This window comes from Solanum pennellii, chromosome 5 (genome assembly GCF_001406875.1).
Source record: "Solanum pennellii chromosome 5, SPENNV200".
Lineage (NCBI taxonomy): Eukaryota > Viridiplantae > Streptophyta > Magnoliopsida > Solanales > Solanaceae > Solanum > Solanum pennellii.
Window position 1 is genome coordinate 1,615,312 of NC_028641.1, and position 23,877 is coordinate 1,639,188.

The window sequence follows — 23,877 nt, forward strand, 5'->3', positions numbered from 1 at the left end:
TATTAGAGTCATCGCTTTTGATTGGATTTTGAACTCATGAAGTTGAAATTCTAGATTTGCGACTATAGGATGTTGGATTTGGAAAAAGACATTATAAGAAAACAAAACTCAGAATTAATACACTTGTTCAAACCAAGCAAATGTATAAAATTAGTGCTTTAATCAGCCTCTTGAATGTGAAGTTTACAATAATGTGCTGTGTTCTCTCAATCAAAATGTGATAAAAGACATGAAGTCTTATTCTACAAGGGAAGTGTCATTCCATCAAACTCTGCTTAAAATTTGTTGCACACTTAGGTTTAATTTTCTTACATGAACATAGCTTTATGTTTCTCAATTTTCATCTTTAGTCCATCTTTATCTGCTCCCACAATCTTGTCAACAACCTTCCCTTTCCTCATCAACACGAACGTTGGCATCGATTGAACCCCATATTCCTGAGCTACATCCTGTATACAATTCAACGAAGATTATTTGAGACGTTAGACGAGTGTGATATTGATTTCTAATATGGTTGATCACTCAACTAATAGTTATTATCTCATAAAGTCACATCCTGTATACAATGCAACGAAGATTTGAGATGTTAGACATGTATGATATTGATTTATAATATGATCGATCACTCTACTGATAGTTATTATCTCAGAAAGTAGGGAAAATAGTGACCTTCTGAGATAATAACAATTAATTGAGTGACAATATGAGAAATCAACTCGACGAGTATATAGAAAATATAGAAGGGATGTGATGGTAAGAAATTTCATACATCCAATTCATCAACATCAATCTTGACAAACTCAACATCTGTATATTTAGTAGCAAAATCATTGAGAACTGGTTCCATATATTTGCAAGGACCACACCATGTAGCTGTGAAGTCAATAACAACCTAGTAACACCATAGAAAAAATATCCAATGATTAGAGTACCCTCTAATATACAATGAGTAAAACTTTTATGTACTACTAGTTTAAAATATTTGCTTACATTAGAAGATAATTACATATTTAGATGTAAAATGAGACAAGTTACTTGCTACAACAGGTAAAGGTGGTAAAACATTCCTATATTAACGATATAAATAACTTAAACACTAAGTTAAAAACCATACACAATATCATTGGAGAATTAGGTGTTATGCAAAATGGTTACCAATTTATTTGTATCTTTCAAAGAATCAAAATGGAGCTTCCATTTTGTTGAAGAGTGGAAAGCAATGACTTGAGATCTCTTGAATTGTGGTGTGGTTGGCATATTATGAGCTTCATGCAAAGTAGTTGAGTAGTTAGCACCCATTTTTTTTTTCTTTGGAGTAAAAGATTTTTTGCTCTTCAACTTATGGTTTTGATAGATTTCTTTGGCTTTGATGTTGGAATTTAGAGATTTGTTTGGACCCCTTTTATATTGGTAATTGCTCATGTTCTTAATTGTTTTGCTTTTTCATATTTTAAAATTAAAAACAATAGAATATGTTCCTCAATTATATATGTTGACCATTATTATTATACAAAGAGAGATTTGATGCTATTTTGCTATGGCTTTTGGTAGGCATGGTTTGGTCCAATAATTCTAATGCATGGTAATTTATGACATCATCAAAGTAGTTTGGATCATTGGGTTCATTTAAAGAAAAAATTGAGTTGACCACAATCAACATTTAGTCTAGACAATTTTGAATTGGTGATTTGATGATTTCAATAGGCTCGAAATGTTGAGAAAATCATTCAAACGTAAGATAAGATATATTGAGAGGACCTAAATAAATAAAAGAATGTATTTTTCACGATTTAAACTTTTAGATAAAAAGCGATTCATACCATTCAACAATATAATATATATTTTCATTATTAGAAGTTCCGATTTAGACTCACAATATTTTCATGCATGAGAAAAAGATTAATAGTATATGATTTATGAATGAATGCAATATGGTAATTTAAAAGTTGTCTTGTTAGAATATGTAATTGTACTTGTGCACAAAACACAAAAGCATCTAGAAGTTATTCATATGAAGAGAATTTTGCAATGAAAATAGTGTGCAATTAAGTGTCAAAAGAGCAAATTTTGGTGAAGAGAATGGAATTGAATAAAGTGAAAAATATTCTTACAAATGAAAAATGTTTATGTAAATAATTTTTTAATTAGTAATTAATTGAACTTAAAGTTGATGGAATGTGGTTTCTCTTTTTCCTCTATTTGACTTGTGGGTGCTAAGGAATAACCCCTTCATCTATGTTGTTTAAAGTTCATCCAAATTAATGGTTTACTTAGTAAGGATCGAGATAATTAGGTGTCATGCGGAAGCTAGTGCAATCGTCAAAAGATGATAAATTAGACACAATACTTTAACATGATTTGGTCAATCGACATATATCAATTAGAGGAAATGAGAAATGTACTATATAAAAAAGAGTACAAAAAATTGAAGCCAATAATGCAAATGGTTATAAGTACACAAGACATAAAATTAGTACACTTTGGTCAAATTAAACCAAAGTAATTGTGAAACATTAGTGCTTTAATCAGCCTTCTTTAATGAAGTTTACAATAATAAGTGAGCAAGAACTATAGATGAGTTATATAATAAGCTAAGTTATTTCAATCAAATGTGATGAAGCAAACTCTGCTCAAACATTTGTTGCACACTTAGGTTTAATTTTCTTATATGAACATAGCTTTATGTTTCTCAATTTTCATCTTTAGTCCATCTTTATCTGCTCCAACAATCTTGTCAACAACTTTCCCTTTCTTTATCAACACGAACGTTGGCATCGCTTGAACCCCATATTCCTGAGCTACGTCCTGTTAACGATTCAACCAAGATCGTGAAATTAGTATCAATCGAGACATCAAACGAGTATGATGTTGATTGCTAAGAAGGTCACTCAACTAACAGTTATGATCTCCCAAAATGTGATCACCCTTCTTTCTTGATTCCCAATTTTAGTCAACAAAAAAGGTGACCGTTCTGAGATAATAACAATTAGTTGAATGACCATATAAGAATTCAACTCGATGAGTATATAAAAAAGCAATGCGATGGTAAGTAATTCATACATCCAATTCATCAACATCAATCTTGACAAACTCAACATCTATATATTTAGCAGCAAAGTCATTAAGAATTGGTTCCATGTATTTGCAAGGACCACACCATGTGGCTGTGAAGTCAATAACAACCTAGTAACAACAGAGCAAAAAAATCCAATGATTAGAAGGCAGATTATCTACTACGATTTACGAGGGTGTTAGACTAAGTTTATAAGCTAATCAAACTGATTTATAAGTACTTTTTTAATTTATTTACGTGTTTGGTAAACACCTTATTATAAGTCAAAATCCTTAAGTAGATCATTCTCAACTTATGACTTTTCAACTTATAATATAAGCACTTTTAGTTTGATCAAATATATTTATCCTTTTATATTTTTAAGATTCCCAAAATATCTTACTAAGGATACTTTAATTTTATTGAAAATTTTAAAGGATATTTTAGTTATTTTAATAAAATAACAACTTCTCCACATATTTTACCAAACACACCTCATCAAAGTGTTTATTAACAGTTTCAACACTTTCATCTAAACACATAACTGATTATTAGTTTATCAGCTATTTACGATCAACTAGAAAAAATAAAAAGATATAGTTTGAAATGGTTACCAATTTGTTTGTATTTTTCAAAGAATCAAAATGGAGCTTCCATTTTGTTGAAGAGTGAAAAGCAATGACTTGAGACCTCTTGAATTGTGGTGTGATTGGCATATTATGAGCTTCATGCAATGTGACTGAGTAGTTAGCACCCATTTTTTTTTCTTTTAAATTTTCTTTGGCTTGATGTTGGAATTAAGAGTTTTGCTTAGCCCTTTTTATATTGGTTGTTTATGTACTAAAATGTTTTTGCTTTTTTCAAAATTTAGAACAACTTAAACTAGTTATAGAATATGTTCATCATGTCGACCATATTTCACTATACAAAGAGAGATTTGATGCTATTTTGCTTAGGTTTTGGTATTGGTGCTTTAGGCTAATATTTCATGTGTAGGGATATGAAGATATGACATATCGACCTAATTCAACCACAAAAGTTAGTTCATGAGGAGAGGTTTGTTTAGGTCCATATATGGAGACCAATTTTCCATTCATGATGTGAGACTTTTTAACATTCGTGTGCGAAAATCGAATCGACCAATAAATCCAACCGAAAAAATGTTATCGGGTTATTGGGTTTTAAAAAAAATATTGGGTTATTGGTACGATATAGATTTTTACTGTTGAGTTATTGGGTAATTAAACTGATAACCCAATGACACGGCAACAGTTTACTACTTTACCCTTCCTAAATATTAGATATTAATAATTTAATATATAACTAGACACTATAATTGTATCAAATTATTAGTACTTTATCTACTTCAGACAAGACCGCTTTACTTGTTTTTATTGTTTACTCAAAACCAAAAGACTAAAGTAAGGGTTAGCTATTTTTGATTACTAGTTTAGTCTTATTGGACTATTTCGTTTTAGTTTTAGTTTGTAATTGTAGGTTGTAACTTTTGCAAGTTTGTTAAGGTCTGTAATATTAACATAAGAAATTTCATACTATGTTTTGGCGGTGACTTGTAATTATAGCCTTCGTACTATATTTTCTCTTATTGATGCAATTTCTCGTAATCTTTTTTGTTTCACTGTATCAAAGCATTTAGAGAAGTGAGAAGTCATATAATACTTTACGAACATTTTCTTATTGGATAAACCGAAAACCGAATCGATAACAATCAAAAATCGATAACGCAAAATAGATAAAAAAAACTTATTAATTTGTTATTGATTAGAACATTTAAAAACCGATTAATCAAATCAATAATACAGAAAATCGAATCAAACCGACAGATACACACCCTACCCTCACACGCCGGCCAGACCTCAACTGGAGCTAGCGTGAACACTTAATTATAAATGGGGACCCAACTTATCGATCATCTAGACACTTTAACTTAACACATATATTTATCATGACCAACCCATTCCAGTTAACTTCACATGAAATTTCAATCATGGGTGACATGTCAAAGTTTGAAAAATGAGAAAAAGCTCAAATATGTCACCGAATTTTGAAAAAAACTTATTTAAGTCATTCATTAAAATTTTGTCTTATCTATATCATTTCCATTTGAAAAGACTTATTGTGTCATTATTTGTTAATTGAAAACAGTTTCGTTTTGCAAAACCATTTTTACACGTGGTCAATTATGATTCAGTCACGTTATTAATATCATTTTGTAAAGGGAAAAGACTTAATATGTCATCAAACTTTGAGAAAAAGATCATATATATCATTCGTTAAAAGTTTGCAACTCTATACAATTTCAGTTAACAAGTAATTGTATAGATGAGTCGTTAAACGTACAAATATGTCAGTATCAAATATCTACATGACACGATAAAATGAATTAAAGTGATTAGATAATTATTTGACAAATTAAAATATTCGATTAATACTTAATGTCAAATTTAAATGTCTATCTATATATTTCGCCGACCATTTCGTAGGAGAAGATAAAAAATCTTATTCCCATGTGATCATGGGACTTTAAAAAGTGAATTTATTGGATATGAAACCAATTTCTACTGTTGAAAGGAACATCTAGCTAATTTACCACCTTGGCTAGCATCAAATAATTAGTAATATTATTATTTACTTTGTTATATTCAATGGACGATTTAATAGTTAAATTTAATTATTACTACAAAACTATTGAACATCAATATCGATATCGAAGTGTGCCTCTTCACAATAATGATTAAAAAGCAATAAAATGCTTTAATTAAAGATAAATATAATAATTCGTGTGGTATCTATATCGTATTCATTTAAATAAGACAACCTTAAATAAAAGATATGTCATCTAAATTGATTCATACTAATATATAGAGAGATTAATTAATTAGAAGTTTGAGTCTGACTAATCGCGATTATAAAATGTTTTCATATACGAGAAAACGAAATAAAGAGATTCATTGAGGTAGCAATAAAGTTTTTCTTTCTTAAAATATGTAATTACCCTTGTGCATTAACACAAAGATGCCTAGAAAACATTCCATAGCCAAATGGAAACTATACTTCAAATGATGTTAACAAATGGAATTTTAATTCCCACAAGAAAGTTTGTGGTTCATTTACAACTCAATATGTTCACGTATTGTGGTGGAGTGATAAATATTTCTTTATTTTTTAATTAGAGATTTCGGATTTAAGTATCTTTGAATAAGGAATTGTCTTTGTTATAAAGTGTTTTACCCTTTAATGTAGGATTTTTGGCTCAAATTTAAATTTAGTCGAACTCCAATATAAATATCAAACCTTAAAAAATAAATAAGAAAAGAGAACCTAATTGAAGTATGACACTTTTCTGTCATTTTCATATGTACAACTAAGATGTTTGTGGTGAAGAATATTTCACAAAAGAAATACTACTATATACTCCTCCGTTTTAATTTATTTATCTGATTTTAAATTGACATAAAAAAAATTTTAAAATGAATTTTGAATATGACACCATCCTTAGATATAATTTATTACACTTCTTTTGAGTCAAGGCATATTATTATTATTATTATTATTATTATTATTATTATTATTATTATTATGAATTTAAGTGCATAAAGGTTAGTGATGGTATGTTGTTATTATAAATTAAGAATTTAAGTGCATAAAGGAAAAGTTATTCCCTATCCCATTTGTTTAATTTTATGTCAGCATATTTTTAAATTTTGTTTAATTTGGAAAGGGAATAACTCATTTTAAAATTTAGAAATAATTTTGTGTAAGAAATTTCATTTTGCTCTTAATGAATTTTTTTTCTTTTCATATAAATACTGCTTCAGATTATAAGTTTCAGAAATTTTACAATCAGAGAGCGAAATTATGATGATAATAAATTCAACAAAACCCAATAATATTGTGCTAAGTTATGTATTTGTGTTAAAAATTAATTTCTACAAATAATATACTTAGAAATTAGTGATAAAAAATGTGATTTGAAATCCATTAAATAAAAATCCCTTCTTAATTCACCCTCTACATTTATAACATATGAGTAATACACATTATTATATAATGGATGAGACTCCTCTCCATTTTTTCAAATTACCACATGCCCTATGTAAAAAAAAAGGTATTTTACATAAATCTCACATATTTGGAAGATGATTATATTCAACAGACGTTTTCTCAATTATAAAAATTTCAAAAAAATTTATTGCTCTATATTTTTGGTTGTTCGCTATATTACAAATGATAAATTACTTAATGAGAGATGTATATGAGAGGGATGTATTTGAGAGGGGACGGATATATTCAAGAGAGGATAGGAATGCAGCGGAGAGGGGATAGGAATACATTAGAGAGAGGACGAAGATGTATCCGAGAGAGAATTTTTCTATTTTTTAAGTGATAGGAAACTTTAGATATTATGATATCTTAAGTTGTGTTTTTATGTAATTTTTTTCAAAAAAGACTTTTCAATCTACTATTTTTAAAAATTGATATACATAAATTATACACTTATTATATACAGTCATATACATGTTATATATCGACTATACAAATATTACAAAATTATTCGACTATTTTTAATTTAATCAACTGAATAAACAACTATTTTTAGTTTGGATAAACTTGAAACGACAGAGATGAAAGGTTTATTTATTCCTTAATTCTTAACACCCAAATAGAATAAAGGTGAGACCACATTTCATCAACTTTCCTCCATCTAATCAAGCCCTAAAAAAAAATTATTTTTTCCATTTCGATTTATTTATCATACTTTTTTTTAATTTATTTTTAAAAAAATATTTATTTATTTAGCAACTCTTTAGTTTCAGCTTTCCATGTGACATATTAAAGATCGCCTTATCAAAGAAGATTGATATATATACACGATCCTTATCTTTATTCAGAATAAAAAAAGTTATTTTTAATCGACCTTAGCTCAATAAAAGCCTAAATAAATTATAAGGTTATACATCATTACACATAGGACTTTCGTACAATATATAGTGGTTGACTTCGAATTACTTATCAATATGTATCAACAACAAAAAATATTTTACATAAAATAGTCATATGTATATGCAATATATCATGTATCATTATCATATAAATAATGTATATTTGCATATAGATAATATATAACTATGTATTCGAGATGAATATACATCTATACTAATTGTAAATACAATAAAATAAATATTTAATTTAATTTTCTTTTAAGTGATATTCCTCTTTATTTGTATTAATTTTAAAAACAATTAAACACCTAGAAATGATCTTTATTTTCAAGACAAGATAAAAAGTAGGATGCTTCCACAGTAAAAAAAAAAAAAAACTTTTGCAGCTGAATTTTAATTACCGTTCATTATATGCTGCTAGCTAGCATAACTTTTTTCTTGTTCCTGTCTATTTCATTTTGAAGAAAAAAAAACTTTTTTTATTTTTTGAATTTTTATTTCGTGTTCGATACTTATATTAAAGTACTGACTAAATTTGAATTGCAGACTATAAGATTTATTTTAAGGATGACACCTTCAATGATATTTTCACTATATTCAAGACTCAAATTTGAAATCTCTAAATAAAGCTGACGTATATATTATTAAACTTTTATTATCTTGTCATTTCTTTATTTTTAAGATATGATCTCAAAGATGTTTGATGCATTTTACTTTTATGCACCATTCATGACATCTAAAAGTATTAATTTATTAAATTATTCAAATATTAAAGTGATGGTTTATTCTCCATCAGCATAATTAACCATTTTATATATATTTCCAACACCATTTATAAAATATATATAAGTGACATCTTAAACAAGTTGATACACTTTATTGACTAAATGGAAATAATTATGTTTTGATTATCGAAAAGCAAAAAGGAATAATTATTTTGAAGTGCATCAAATGGATGATATAGTGATTTAAAAAGTGAGTGAAAATTAAGAGATTGTGGTAAAAAATTAATCTGAAATAAAATTTTATTTCATCATGATCTTCGTAGGTCGAATTATTATTGCATATCTAAATATTGGTAAGCATTATTTAGATTGAATATTTAGAGTGTTAATTCAGTAATGTGATTTTGAAATAGATTTGAAAGTGATAATTAATACGTAAGTCATTTTGAGAAAGTTTTAAGTACCTTAGATCTATCCAAGGTAATGATAATTAACGAAGATGTTATACACTGTATTAAAATAGAGTAGGTGATGAAACGTCATCTTTATCAAACTATACTAAATACATTGCCGTTGCTATTGAAATAGAGTGGCGAAATGAAACCTCATCTTTATCGAACTATATTGTTATTATTGTTGTTTATAGTATCTTTCATTTTATGTGGGTAAATGTGGCGGTCTTTGTTCCTTTGACATTAGTCATCAAGACATGGCAGAGGAGTAGGACAGTTCAAAATCGAATCGAAATCGATAACCCGAACCAATAATTTAGTTATTGGATCAATAGTTTCAGTTAATGGTTAAAGGGTTTGGGTCTCAATTTACCATAAACTTCTTATCGACTTATCAATTCGAACCTCGATTTTGCCATATTTCTAATCGGGTGTCCCGATAACCCGATAAGAAGTTTAATTAATTACATTTATATCACTTCAGGCCCTAGACACTTCTACTTTTTAGGGTTTACACTTCAGTCTTCAAACTCTTTATATTGAATTTATAATCGACACACGATATTTCATAATAATATTCCAAAGTTGCGACATCAATGATTGATTCGCTGTCACTGTTTCCATGCTGGTGAGTTATATTGAACATCATTCTCGAAGAGTCTAAATTAAGATACAAATGGTTTGTTCCTTTACTTTAAGTCTTTGTTTAACTAAATTAAGGTTCAAATGGTTGGTTCCCTTACTTTAAGTCTTTTTTTTAATCTTCTCATTACAGTGAGTGAGTCAGTAAAATACGCTTGCAATATTGAAATTCTACAATCTGCAATGTAAATTTTTTTATTAGTAATGGTCTCATGCTCATTAATGATTTTCTTTAATAGTTTTATAATGATTTCTCTTTATAATTCATATCGAAACTAGCTTGATTGTTATAAGGATTCCTTTTGAGTCGGTGAATTTTATTGTGTTTTATGTAATAATGGACTATCAAAGAAAAATTCATCATGAGTGACTACTGGCTACTGCTAATTATCCATTAGTAATTCTAAATGAAAATTTTGATCACTAACCAATAAATTGATCTCTTTACATTTCCATAACTATTTAGCATAAATACAAACCGATAAGTAAGATTGATAAATTTCAAAACCAAACCGACAGATACACAACCCTACAAAAGAGTGTCACAGCTTTATTTTATAAAATTTATGTCACACCAGTTTTCATATTATTTCATTTTGACAAATCAAAGTCATAATTTAAAATCATCCTATTATCTTGATTTTCTTCAATATTGACATAGCTCAATAAATTTTGGATACTTCCCAAACCATCAAGAAAGATTCTCCAGAAAAATTTAAAATGTCACAACACACATACTTGTATAGAACTTCAATATTTTACCCATATAGCACAAGTGAGGTACTGCCACTCCAAAAGTAAATATATGCACAACCATTCCATTCAAAAATTGTCGCTCCGTTTACTAAGATTAGTAAGGTAAGATTTAGCGTCATCTCAAATAGCACATCTGCATAAAAATCGCGGCCTTCTGAATGATATATAACAGCAGGCAACTTTTAGTCACTCAGAATAAACAGCAGACATTATCATATAATTTCACTTGAGATCAAACTAGTAATGAAGACTCAAAATTGATCAACAAGTTGTAAAGTTAAAAAGAAGACACTACACTTGACCCTTTTTAATGCTCTTCTGGTAGGACTTAACACAAGCAAAACAGTTTTGACACATTTAGTGCTTCAGGTTAACGGGGAAATAGCGTTATCAGCTTCCAACAAAAAAGGTATAGCATATGCTGCTTCACCTAAACAATCATGAAAAGGCGGGGACATTTCCAGCTTGATCACCTGAAGCATAGTAGCTATAATTCCCACCACCACGGCTACCCCTACCACCCCTTCCCCGATAATTAGGATAATTCCTGGGGTAATAATTACCAGGTTGATCATAGTATGGGTTGTGGTCATCATGGTAAGACCGTCCTCTACCACGGCCTCCACGGCCATTGTTGTATCCACGACGGCCTCCACCACCACGATTACCCCTGAAATGCTGATTGGACCTCCGGGGATTCAATTGTTGATTATCAACATTTGCATCCTTCGGATCCTCAACAACTTCTCCCTCATGTCCAACTTCTTCTGGTGCAGCATGTTGCTCGGACAAGTTCTCCTGTTCCCCCATCAAAGTAATTTTTATATTGGAAAAAAAGTTAAACATTTATAGCCTTTTATGGTATCTTGTGAATAACAACATTCAACTTGAGAAAGCATTCTCCGAGAAGTACACATGCATACCTGGTTGATATCTTTTGCAGAGCTATCGTGAATTTCGCTATATTTATCAGCTTGAGAATTTACATGTTCTCCATCCTGGAAAACAAATAAATATTTGAAGTTGGATTATGCAGGAACAGAAGCTACTACAGCTAGGACTTCTAAAATGACTATATAAAACAGAAAAGAAGTGCTAAAAATGTGGACCTATGCAGAGTCAGTTGACGAGTTACTACCATTACTAAAAAACACACAAGTGTCCCGTCATATCTCGAGACAAGAATTTAAAAGCACAACTATTGATAAAATTCTAGCATTTACACATTAATATATCAGAAGTAGTGAATAAATGAAAAACAACATAAGACATCAAAATTTTCTACAAACACGTGGGGAAAGACTATAATATTCTGTTTTCAGATAGTGCTGCCCAAACGACGGTCAAGAGTCAATACATTATCATCTCTGATGGTGAAATCAATGGTTTGGAGAAGAGACAGTGTGTAGTTTACCTTCTACCTCTAACAAATAAAGATAGAATATTCAGCATTGACGGTTAATAAGTTTTTCCATACTTTTCTCAGATGGTGAAATCAGTGTTCCCAGAGAAGATAGTAAGCAACAAACACCAACAGCATACCAGTTCAATTCCACAAGCGTGATCTAGGAAGGGTAGTGTTTGTGCAGTCCTTACCTCTACCTTGGATGATAGAGAGGTTGTTTCCGATAGACTTTCAGCTTTAGTAAAAGCATTTCGAAAAGAGAAAACAATAGGAGAGAAGAAGACGAGAGAAAATGCTGAAGAAAGCATGACAAAGCATACTAATAGAAGGAACAGTCGTTACTACAGAATAATATTATAGTCGAAGTACAGGAAACACTAAATAGTAACAGAAATGGAATAACAAAAAACACAAGTTTGTTTATTTAGTTCTGTTATTTGTTTGAAAGGAGGGGGGAAGGGGAAGGTGGAGATCAAGGCACAACATCATTCAATTAAAGAGGTCATAATAGAGCATTACACTTAAGGGAAATGATTACAAAATGTGAAACTGAACTAAAAACAAAGAAATGTATCTATCAATGACCAAAAGGCATTTGTCTCTGTGCACGCGTGTGTGTGCATGTGAGAGATCCGCAACCTTAAACCTAATTGCAGCTAATCAGAAACAGATAAATGCAGCTAGTTAAATATAACTTCAGGAACTGTATTCCAAAACAAGTGCAAAGAGAATAAGCTAACTTTCTAGAAAGAGAGACAAAATAAACTTTAAACCAAGTTCAGGTTGCTTCAGGATTTGCATCAAAAATACACTTTATTGATAAATTTGAGAAAAACTGCAAAAGGACCAAATTTAAAGGTCAATTAACCAAATAGAAACAAGAAAATGATCCTTCTCCAAGAGTTGAGAACCAAGAAATGTACAGAAGGGATAGCTTCTTCCTAAGAAACCTCAAAAAGAAGGAAAGATCTCAGATTAATAAATTGCAGAACCCCGAATTCACTGTTTCACGGGCAAATTCCTAAATAAAGCTAATTACCCACATATATCAAAACCCCAGGCATATTCGAATATCCCAACAAATTACTAAAGCAAGAAAGTGAGAGAGAGAAATACATACTTTGAGTTGGAACTCAAAATGGGTTTTGGCCTAGATAAAGATGAAGAAGGAACAGGGAAGTCTCACAGGCAGCTTTTGGTGTCTTGTTTGGTCAGAAAGATTGATTACAGCAGAAGATAGTAAACAAGAAGTAACTTGTTATCTTTTACAAAGGAGCAGCAATTAAAGAGGCAGGAAAAAAGAAAAGCATTTTCAGCAGTGAATGTTTTCCATTCTCATGATATACTCTGATCACTTGCAAGCCAAGGGTTTGGTCTAGAAGTGGATGATGTGGGAGAAGCAGTGGCATAGCCACATGTAGTGACAGGTGGCCAGTCGAATGCCCTCCATCGAAAAATTATATTATGTATATAACAAATTATACAAAGTATATAGGTCAATTTATTTTTCATATGTATATATTAAATCTTGAACACCCTTAATGAAATTTTTGACCACTAGGGAGAAGAATCATGAGGTCCAAAGTCAAATCCAAGCTGAGGCAAGAAAAAACTAGATGATTTCTTCTCTGTTAGAAGGAGATACCAGGTATTGTTGCCTGATGGAATAGTTGAAGTGCTTACAAGCTGGCCCAGACTCCACATTATAAAATGACATTAGGATTTACTCTCTTACTAATATATAGATCGATTTTAGCAAAAAGCGAGCATGGTTGAAGCAATTTTATATTTTATGAAACTCAAGAATTGTCTTATGAGGACTTCCCATGTTTATGATGTGTACAGATAACATTGTTCATAGTGGGTATCATCCTTCTTTAGAGAAGGACTGCATCCATTGTTTATATGGTATCCTAATGTTCTCGTCAATTCATGCTTTTGATTGCTTTTATCTGAAACTTATGTTGTAACGCACCTGTGGGAATCGAATCAGAAATTTTAATTTGGTCCCTTCTACAACCTCGGAGATGTACTATGTTTTCCCCTTTTGCACAAAATAACTACATTGTTTATTAATGACAGAAGAAAAATGCAATAACACGAACCACCCCAGCGGATCTCAAAACAAACCTTAGAATAACATTAACTCCTATCTAAAATTATTGAAGGGAATATAGAAAGGGTATACAGATATGAAGACAACACATCAGGGTGTAGGATAGTTAATTTAGGGCAAAGAGAGTAGCACATAAACCAAAAGGAAAAATAATATTAGTCCATAAATGGTAAACACTACAAGGCTGGAGCAGATATGCTCACCTAATTTATTTAAGCTAGAGACCAAAACTGGAGCAGATATGACTTACATCATTGAAGGATATAATTTATTTTCCTCTTCTACCAACTCCACTCTTAATCCATGTCATTTGCTTTGTTCAATTAAGAATATTGATACAATTATCACCAAGACACCACTCACAAGCCTTTAAGACCTACCTTTGTACAGAGCCAAACACCAAAACCAATCTAGAACAAAAAATGGAACATTTTTCACAAAAGTATCTTTCATGAAAATACATCATATATCTTGCCAAATGCAGTCCAGGCTATACAACCCAGTCATTTTCAACCCTAGTCCATGTCACCCCGAATATATGGCTACCATTTGTTAATACACTGGGTTATGTGGTTTAGTTGATGGTATCAAATGACTCTTATACTTAAAAATAGTGTTTAACAATCACTTCTAATTAGCAACTACAGTAATCTTTGTTATTTCACTATATATCTACTATTGTTCAAGGTATTATTCTTGGTACCTAAACTAACAAAAGCCTCAATTTTTCACCCACAATAGAAGTACAGCAGAAAAATCTACACCACTCACCAATAAAGTTCATGAACTCTTTATCACACAAATAATAACACAAACGACCATTATTTTAGCAAAATAAAGGAAGGTATGCTCTGTCAAAGGTACAAGTCCTAAATACCAACCCCAAATAAAACCAAAAGAAGGGAGAAGCACGCAACCTATTAGCAAGGATCAGGTCCAAAAACCTGAGCAGTCAAAAGATTGGCCTAAACAAAACCACATAAAAGTCTTCTATTTCCACAAACCAAAAAGAAGTGAAGGTTTGGGCTTGTGAAGTACAAATTTTAGCATTGTGCTGAAGTGTGTTCTAGAGTACGCAGAATCAGTATAGGACTTAATTCAACATCACGTAACTTCTATGTTTTCTATAATACTGTTGGGAAATAGCAAAAGAAAACATGGGTAATCATCGTAAAAGTCAACAAGTTACATTTTCTTGGATATTCTATCTAAGAGCCAAGAGGTAGCCCAAAGTAGCATTTACCTTCTCATGATAGCGCTCAACTGGACTCTCCACCTGCCCAGGTGCATTGACCGGCAAAACCGTCTCTTCTACTGGCACATGATAAGACTCATACTCAGCAACAGTCTGTTCCACTCTAAAAACAGGTTCCGTTGTAAAATACAACGAAGACATGATCTTGTTCAACTTAGATCTCAAACCAGCATCTGCAACGAAACAAAAATATAAGTATCTACAAATGATCACCTCAGTCTTAACTAAAAAGGGGATATTGCTATTAGTATACTCCCTCCTTTTTAATCTATACCACATTTGTTTTCATGTCCCAAACTGACTAACATTATCTCATTTCTATACAACTTTAAAGAATACAAATATATTATTCAACTGTTACAAAGTTCAAAACTTTGATGAAATATTGAACTTTTTCACTATCAAGCAATCCTTTCATCCATAAATAACAACTATATACCCCGTGTAACCCCACAAATGGGGTCTGGGGAGTGTAGGGTATATGGAGACCTTACCCTACCTAGTGGACAAAGAGAGACACAACTCAAGTGCAGCAAATCAAAATATTTACGAAAACAGTAACAACGACGATATAAAATGGGATGAAATGAGTAAACTTTGCACTCACAAGTAGCATCTGATTCTGGCACGATGAGCTGATCAGACTTTGTTATCCACAGCTTGGCATGCTCAATACAAGATTGAAGGGCGTGCTTGTGTGACAAAGTAGAGTTAACAGGACGACAAATGAGTAGCTCACTAAGCATAGAGATCAAATCCAAGTCCTTCTCCGACAACATATCAATCACATCCGTCGACTCATCTTCCGGCATGCAATCATAGTTCAAACAACAAGCCCTCTCATGCATAGCCCTTTTCCACATAGTTGAAACGAAGTCATTTTTCCCCCAATTCGCATGAGCAAACATGCTACCAAAATAAATAATGTTAAGCAAATCCTCAACCTCAACACAACTATTATCATCCTTTCCAGCTAATTTCTCATCTTGGGAATCCGCAGCAGAGACGAGATGGTGTTGAGTAGCAAGGTTGATTTCTTCCGTTACAGCAGCAGCTAGTGGCTGACGAAGCTTCTCAAGCTCGTCTATGGCAGCAACAACACTGGGTTTTGAGCGGAAAGTTTCCTCTTGCTCCTTGTTAAGTGTTTTCCCATTAGCGAGAGACTCTTCCATCTGTAGAATGCGGTTGTATTTCTTGCGGAGGGCACGGAGGCGTTTGTTGATCACGTTCAAAACAGGTCCATCGGAGGTTTCAGACGCCGCCGTGGCCTCCATCGGAAGATGAGATTAAAGCAGAAGAGGAGAAACTGAAGGGATTATGCCGCCGCCGTGAACGGCGGAGTTGTAGAGGGTTTGAGAAGTGAAGTGAAGCGGCGGGAAGACTTGGAGTTTAAGGAGAAGGAATTTTGGGGCTCTTGACAGAGTGGACTGATTTTTTCACTTCCCTCTTAAGTAACAAAAAAATATTTTTTTTAATTTTTTTTTAGGAATAAAATGAAAATGGGCCAAGACTACGGCGGACGGTAAAATTAGCCCATAAAAATACAGTTCGTCTAATTTATTTAAGTTTGATTGGATCATTAATCTATTTTCTTATTAGCTTGGTCCAACTTATTGCAGCTCGTCTAAAAAAACGAACAAATATGATATATAACTATTCAGTAAAATCTCATAAAGTGAGATTTGAAAATGGTAAAGCGTATTTAGGTTTTATCACGAATAGTAAAGTAGAACGGAGCAAATACGTAAGGAACCAAAATACAATAAACCATAGATGAAATCAAATATGACATGTACATGCTAATACTATAATCGATACGTAGTCTATACTTTCACTCAGTTAAAGACATGAATGAGCTAGTAATAAGACAACTCTCAACCACCTACTAATCTTCTACCCTTATTGTCATATCTTTATATATAGGGTCATGTACTCGATAAATTAAAGATGTGACATATCCTTCCTAATCACATCTCCTCGGTACTTCTTCGGCAATACCAGTGTCTTAACTAATCCCTCTATATCCAACCTTTTAACGAAGGCATATGCACATTTGCTCTTCGCGTTCAAACTATCTTAGTCTTCTTTCACTCATGTTATCCAACAAGACATTCACTCCCACTTCGTTTCAAATATTCTCATTCCTAATCATATCTTTACTAGTATGCATACGCATCCATCTCAATATCCTCATTTCGCCACTTGGGTTTTCATAACTTGGAGTTCTTGACTAACCAACACTTCACTTCATCAACAAAGTCAATCTTACAACCACTCTATAAAACTTAGTTCAAGTTGCAGTAGTACTTTAATGTCACACAAAACGCAAGATGCAAGTCTCTACTTCATTCATACCACATCAATATAATGTGTGACATCATCATCAGTCACCCCATTACCTTGGATCAAAGATCCCGAATACTTAAATATAATTCTCTTGGTGATACTTTGAGTATCAAATCTCACTTTTACGCATGCTTCACATCATTAGCTTTTTACACTTCAAATACTCTCTCTCTAAACCTACCATTTGTCGATAACTCTTTTGTGTTGCCTCTACAAATTTCTCTGACTTAGTTTTCTTTAATTAGTGAAAATTCCAACTTCTAATACTACTTGCACTGAAATTGCAACTCACGTTAACGCAATGTGGATGCTAAATACTACAATGAAAGAGAATAAAAAAGCATAATAGATCCACAAGACATTGCATAAAGATTGCTTCAGCTAGTATAAACCTGGTGTTACTACAAGAATATTGCAGCAATGAGCCAGTTACATTCTTATGATTTTGCCTAAACCTCCACCAAGTGAAGATTTAGTACAACTAGAAATGAAGGCACTAAATTTGCACCATGATAACATATGCTTCCACCGAAGCATAAATTAACCAGCAATATTTAACGTTGTTCTTAAACTTCGCCACTTCAGGAGCCTTATTTCTGTATATCTGTGCAAGCAAATGAAATCAGTGAGCAACGTCAACACACTACTCGTCATTCTTTTTGGGAACAATTTGTGAAGAAGAAGGATGGTACCTGAATCATGATGTTTCCCCTGCGAGGATACAGATTGTTGATGCCATTTTGATCAATGTTCTACATCTTCGGGAAGGATTGTTTTTCCTCTGTAAACATACTGCATCTCTTCCTTCCATGTCTGCAGTATATCATACGTCATTTTATATTAGTTACTCTGATTTTCTACACGAGCAACTTTCAGAGTTCCAAGAACACTAACATCTTGCAAGTTATCATCTTAGGGGGATAAAAGATAAAAGGGAGCACAAGCAAAGTTCACCTCATGTCTGAAGGAAATCCTCGTATTGGGTACATTTGTTTTGTGAATATCGTTTCCTTGAGGGCCTCTCTTGTAGTATTTATTGCCAAGCCAATGTCTCTGCAACATTTACCATAGGAAGTAAAATTAGCATTGGGGTTACAAAGTGCTCTCTAGAATACCCCTTAACCATGAATAAGCTAAACCTCCTTCTCATAATATGTTCGGATGCAGTAAGTTGCATCTCAAGCACTTCCATTAACCTCTAAGCCTATGTTACTAGTATTTCAACGCTGTCAACCTCCGGGCTAGGTAACAATATACAAGTTTCTCAGAGATGTGATATTTGACACAAGCGGAAACAAAATGAAGTCATCAATACCACTGTAGAAGTTCACAAACAACGAAGTTCAAGAACCAGAACTATGAGAAACCACGGTTATAAAGTTATAATTACCAGTAAATTTGTGATTTTTCAACCAAGGAAACACTACTTAGGCCACACACAAGATTTATAAGGGAGTTGCATATAAATTTGGCCTGAATGCTGCAATCGCTCACCTTGTCTGCATGATTGAATCCTGACTGATAGACTGAATTCCTAGCTATCTCACAAAGGTCACAAGAGCTCAGCTTCCATACCTGAAAAAATATAAGTTGGTTAAGGACATGTGGATATTTTACTGATTAGAAGAAAAAAAAAAGGGACTGACCTTAGCTGCAACACTGTATTCTTCCACAAGGGGCTCTTTTGTCAAGTGGATTTGCAAGGGATCATCAGTAGAGAGTGAAACGTTCATGCCACGGTGGAAGAACATAAGGAATGGGTTCCGATTATAGTCAAGGAAAAGTGAATTATTGCTCAGGGGAGACATTGCCAGTCCAACCTGAATAGTTTTACAGAAACAATGACAATATAAAGTGAATAGACAGAGGAAGGGTTACAATGTAACATGATAATGAATCAAATCATCGGGTGGACCAAATTTATGGGAAGTTATTGTACATATAAAACATGCTGCATACTGAATAAACAAAATGTAGTTGAATTGCACACCTACTGCCATCTTAGTGTATATCAATAAAAAAGAGTATTAGATTTGTTCAAGAAGCCAAAGCTAGATGCAGAACTGCTGGGAAATATGCAACATAGTGGACATACAATACATCAAAAACAGTTAGGGAGCTCTTCTAGAGAAACATTTTCTATTTCAATGTTCTATGGATAAACTTGCTTACTCTATATAATTTGACACTTCGATTGACAGCTAGTATACAATACTATTACGTTAAATTGCCCGTACGTTTTTCTTATCATTTTTCCTCATTATGGTTCTCAATCCAGTGTGTGAATCCCTCTTTTACAGCCTCAATATTTTGAACTTAATCATATTACCAATGCTTCATAAACTTCAAGTCTTCAACAAGCACCTCATAGGACATTACAGCCCTTCCACTGTACGCATGTGTAATACAATCTTCCTTAGACCACCCCACAAATGATTTAGTAATGTCATCTAATTGCAGGTAATTCAAAAATACATCTAAACAAAGCTCACTGGCATATCAGTTAATGAGGTGAAGGTAATGAGGAGAAGTACCTGAGCAAGGTAGTAAAGATAATGCAGTACAGGGGTCTTCCGCAAATTGATTCCATGAGAAATGTTATGACATAAAAGAAATCCGGCAGCTAAATGATCAACATCACCGGCCTGTATGAACATGAGAGCATAAATTTGGGGCACTTGTCTGTAGCTAACTAAAAGATCAGCTGAAGCAAACACTAACCTCCCCACAGTGTGGTCTTAATCTGATTGTTGGCAACCCTTTTGATTCACGAAGCTAAGGACATAAGAAATAATAAGTACATAAGATACAATCTTGCTCTGGAAAGAAAGACAACAATCCACACAATCTTTTAGAAAAGATGTCCTCTACCTTACACGGAGAAAAGGGCGATGGTAGACAGGAAGAAGCTCAATATATGCTAGCAAACATAAATACTAAAAAAGAGGTTGGTAAACATCACATGATAAAGTTATAAAATTTCCTTCAAAAGTGGAGTCGTTTATTTTTTCAGCTTCTAGCTAAGATTGTTAAGGAATTGTTGCACACAAACGAATTTTGTGGATGGGGGCAGTAAAATTTCTTTTAGAACTCATGTGGGGGAAGTGGGAACTTCAATGCATGTGTGGTTGAAGCAAAGAAAGCCTCAAGGCTCTTGGCCACTGGTATCTTCGTTAGGTAGCCCATTATGAGCTTGACCTAAACTCCTAGTCTTTGTTAAGTTACTGAACAACCAACTTTAATTTGAAAGAACTTGATTGGAATTCTTTATCCTGAAACTGTCCAGAAAATAAAATAATTTAAACGTCTCTTGCAGTATCAATTTAATGACAAGATTTATTCTATTTTTATTTTTTTATAACCAAGAAATCACTGAGGGCGACTGGCCATGCTCCAAAACCTAGCGGATAATTGATCGCCCCTCTTCTACCCTTCTCCGCTTAAATATCAAGCTTTGGTCGGCAGGATTCAAACCCGTGATATCTTGAACATTTATTCTTTTTATTGAGAAGGAATGAATAACACAGAATGTAGTCTGCTCATGGACAAATTTGAAACAGAGAGAAAGAAGAATGAGAAAAGAGATGAAAAGAAAAAGGGGATAGTAAAATAGGACAAAAGAATGCAGGTAATGAAGAGTGACCATCTGGGAATATAAATGTCCTGTACATGCATTCACTAGTCTTAGTCAAATTGGATTCAAATTTCTCTCACTTATTTCTTGACTTTTCAACAAGAAGTGTTGGTATTAACAAAATTTATTCAATAGATTAAATCTGCATATGCTTCACCGTCATCGCTAGGACAGTCACTTTCTTCAGTTCTGACTTCTGATTTTAAGGAACTTCAATTAAACCACCTACTGTTATAGATAATTTTCTGGAACAAAATTAGACAGCAAAGGAAGATAAAAATTTGATGAGTACATTGCAGATGTAAGAGCCTGCAAATATTTGGGATCATGAAGCACCACTGACCTTGTTGAGTGTATACAAGTTCGCATAACAGTAATACGCATAATAAGAAAATGCTGGATTGAACTGATTTGTCCATTCATCGGGCTTCGGCATGTGCTTGGTAGGACGTCTCTCTGGTTTACTTTCATCATCTACCATGTCAAAACCTACTACCTGTCCCCGAAATAATAAAACTTTAGGCTACTTCAATTGGCTAAAATTTTCTAATACTACGCATGCACAGAATGTATTGAATAAATTGGTTCCTGTATGATGGCATTCTAGCAGTGAATAACAAGAAACATAGAAAATAATGGCCGCCTTCATTAGAAAGATATATGTACTTCCATAGCTGCACTCATTAAAACTCTTGTTCCCAAGATTCATATTGAAAGGTTGCAGTAAGCCAGGTCCATATCAAATGTTATATTGGACTAACTCCATGGAAAACAATTTGTAGCAGATAAGAACAAAAAATTTAGATAAAAGTAAGAAATGAGGGGCAAAGGAAATGCTGTTTATTGGCTGCAGTGCACAAAATTGAAATCGACAGATTATAAAAGAGAAATCAGAAAATTTCAAAATATAGCTTTGGTGTTTAGGGTAAACAACGTAACTATAAAGATTAGAAAGGAAACATACCTGCATTAAAAACAGATGCAAATGAGGATGAGACTTTGGATCAACTGTGACCTCAAATAGTGGAATAAACACATTATCTAGAATATTCTGGAAGGACGTGACAGTTCCCATACTCCTGTACACATTGTATAACCGAGGGAGCTGCAAAGTGTAAAAAGTGAGAAATGCATCATATATCTATAAGCAACTATACCGATATAATCACTGAAAGGATCTAAATTAACTAGGAGAACTGATTTGCGATTAACTATTACATTCAAGTAGAACTTAGAACTTGCTGCACTAAGACGTAAACTAGAAGCACGGGGGCAGAGCAGCGGCCCCATCATTTATCCACCAAACATCCGTTTACTTTCCTCCTTACCTCTTCCTCTTTCCCTCACCCAGATTCCCATATGGGGAAGGGAAAGTTTGTCTCATTCAGCATTTGAAGTCTATTTTGGTGCTCACTTTATCAAGCAAGTTCCTGAATATTCCAAAATCATGTCTGAACCAATCAAACCGACATCACATACTAAGCAAACCATGCTCTCAGTTGGTCACCATTAACATGCTACCAGCATCAACCATTGGGTCCTCCACTTAAGCACTTCAAAAATAGCTTATACTTTAAAATAATATCAATGTCATCTAGAGAAACTTCTAGAACATGCCCCACCCACCCAACACATTTCTATATTGAAACGTGAGGACAGAAATGTGTAACAAATAGGACAGTCTTCAAAGCAAGGGATGGGTCTGGCAGTGATATGAAGAGCAATGTGTCCGCAAGGCAAAATAGGAAAGAGAAAGTGATGGGAGGTCCTATACATGTTTATTCAAGTACTCGTAGCTAAGAATTCTCTAACTTTTTAGAAATGTGCAATCCTCATGTAATGTATCATATTTGTTGTAGGTAAGAATTCTATAACTTCTTAGAAATGTGTAATCCTCATGTAATTTATCATATTTGTGTAGGTAATGAAGGTGGTGAAGAAAGTAGCCCAAAAGAAAAGTATTACGAGAATATAAAATGAAAAAAAAAGGCTTCATTTACACAAATATTACATGATCAGCATAAAACCCACCTGAATCAACCATACTGCATTTTGGCTATAAAGTTCATTGTTCACAAACCAGCTAGCCAGTGTATCCCATTCACTTTGTTTCCTTCCATAGATGGAGATTCTGTATTCAGCCAACTGTTCAAGAAGAAAGGATTGTCATACATTATAACGGCAAATTGTCCCCATACTGAAATATGATAGAAGTACTCCGCAAATAAGGTGTATATTGACAAATCAGACCCTAGAATTAAAAAAAGGAGGCAAAGGCTAATGTGATAGCTACATATTATATCTTAAAAGTATTATTAAGTACCCATACATATTGGAAGCAGTTTTCATTCTTGAGGGCTACAAACTGCCTACGCCAATCAAACGGGGCATTCTCACAAGTTGCAAGAACTACAGTCACATGCAGCAAACAATTGTTTTAGTGGTCAATGAAACTGGGACAGACCATGAGAAACTGGGACTCATACCCCAGTAGATGCAAAAGAGAGAGAGAGAGAGAGGGGGGGGGGGG

The 23,877-nt window shown here is 32.9% G+C and overlaps 4 protein-coding genes across 4 annotated transcripts in view; all 4 read right to left on the reverse strand.

The window, feature by feature from the left end:
- Positions 1 to 108: 108 nt before the first annotated feature.
- Positions 109 to 1,419, reverse strand: LOC107018545 (thioredoxin H2-like). The gene is made up of 3 exons (XM_015219053.2): positions 1,156 to 1,419; positions 770 to 892; positions 109 to 449 (listed from the first exon to the last, which is right to left on the reverse strand). Exons 1-3 carry the CDS (start codon positions 1,297 to 1,299, stop codon positions 309 to 311), a joined length of 408 nt encoding a protein of 135 aa, XP_015074539.1. The 5' UTR covers positions 1,300 to 1,419; the 3' UTR covers positions 109 to 308.
- Positions 1,420 to 2,444: 1,025 nt separating this feature from the next.
- LOC107018546 (thioredoxin H4-like) lies at positions 2,445 to 3,900 on the reverse strand. Its single transcript, XM_015219054.2, has 3 exons — positions 3,667 to 3,900; positions 3,061 to 3,183; positions 2,445 to 2,805 (listed from the first exon to the last, which is right to left on the reverse strand). Exons 1-3 carry the CDS (start codon positions 3,808 to 3,810, stop codon positions 2,665 to 2,667), a joined length of 408 nt encoding a protein of 135 aa, XP_015074540.1. The 5' UTR covers positions 3,811 to 3,900; the 3' UTR covers positions 2,445 to 2,664.
- A 6,825-nt stretch (positions 3,901 to 10,725) lies between these two features.
- Positions 10,726 to 16,802, reverse strand: LOC107020945. Its single transcript, XM_015221488.2, has 4 exons — positions 15,975 to 16,802; positions 15,356 to 15,540; positions 11,515 to 11,589; positions 10,726 to 11,389 (listed from the first exon to the last, which is right to left on the reverse strand). The coding sequence occupies exons 1-4, from the start codon at positions 16,639 to 16,641 to the stop codon at positions 11,030 to 11,032; spliced, it is 1,287 nt and encodes a 428-aa protein (XP_015076974.1). The 5' UTR covers positions 16,642 to 16,802; the 3' UTR covers positions 10,726 to 11,029.
- A 1,244-nt stretch (positions 16,803 to 18,046) lies between these two features.
- Positions 18,047 to 23,877, reverse strand: part of LOC107018519 (AMP deaminase-like) — a 12,005-nt gene continuing 6,174 nt past the window's right edge. The window contains exons 11-20 of the mRNA XM_015219022.2: positions 23,379 to 23,492; positions 22,312 to 22,452; positions 21,691 to 21,843; positions 20,435 to 20,488; positions 20,248 to 20,358; positions 19,360 to 19,533; positions 19,208 to 19,288; positions 18,668 to 18,766; positions 18,406 to 18,526; positions 18,047 to 18,317 (exon numbers count right to left, since the gene is read on the reverse strand). Of these exons, the coding sequence (XP_015074508.1) occupies positions 18,458 to 18,526; positions 18,668 to 18,766; positions 19,208 to 19,288; positions 19,360 to 19,533; positions 20,248 to 20,358; positions 20,435 to 20,488; positions 21,691 to 21,843; positions 22,312 to 22,452; positions 23,379 to 23,492 (996 nt within the window). The 3' untranslated portion in view covers positions 18,047 to 18,317; positions 18,406 to 18,457. The remainder of the gene's footprint in view (positions 18,318 to 18,405; positions 18,527 to 18,667; positions 18,767 to 19,207; positions 19,289 to 19,359; positions 19,534 to 20,247; positions 20,359 to 20,434; positions 20,489 to 21,690; positions 21,844 to 22,311; positions 22,453 to 23,378; positions 23,493 to 23,877) is intronic.

Bases quoted from the DNA above. Each gene is read 5' to 3' on its own strand.
- LOC107020945 (XM_015221488.2), bottom strand. From the start codon at position 16,641: ATGGAGGCCACGGCGGCGTCTGAAACCTCCGATGGACCTGTTTTGAAC. The intron at 15,541-15,974 runs GTGAGTGCAAAG...GTTTCGTTGCAG, and splicing joins GCCAGAATCAGATGCTACTT to ATGCTGGTTTGAGATCTAAG. The intron at 11,390-11,514 runs GTATGCATGTGT...ATGGGGGAACAG, and splicing joins CTGCAAAAGATATCAACCAG to GAGAACTTGTCCGAGCAACA.
- LOC107018545 (XM_015219053.2), bottom strand. From the start codon at position 1,299: ATGGGTGCTAACTACTCAACTACTTTGCATGAAGCTCATAATATGCCA. The intron at 893-1,155 runs GTAACCATTTTG...TGGTGTTACTAG, and splicing joins TGAAAGATACAAATAAATTG to GTTGTTATTGACTTCACAGC. The intron at 450-769 runs GTATGAAATTTC...AATTGTATACAG, and splicing joins TTGATGTTGATGAATTGGAT to GATGTAGCTCAGGAATATGG.
- LOC107018546 (XM_015219054.2), bottom strand. From the start codon at position 3,810: ATGGGTGCTAACTACTCAGTCACATTGCATGAAGCTCATAATATGCCA. The intron at 3,184-3,666 runs GTAACCATTTCA...TGTTGTTACTAG, and splicing joins TGAAAAATACAAACAAATTG to GTTGTTATTGACTTCACAGC. The intron at 2,806-3,060 runs GTATGAATTACT...AATCGTTAACAG, and splicing joins TTGATGTTGATGAATTGGAT to GACGTAGCTCAGGAATATGG.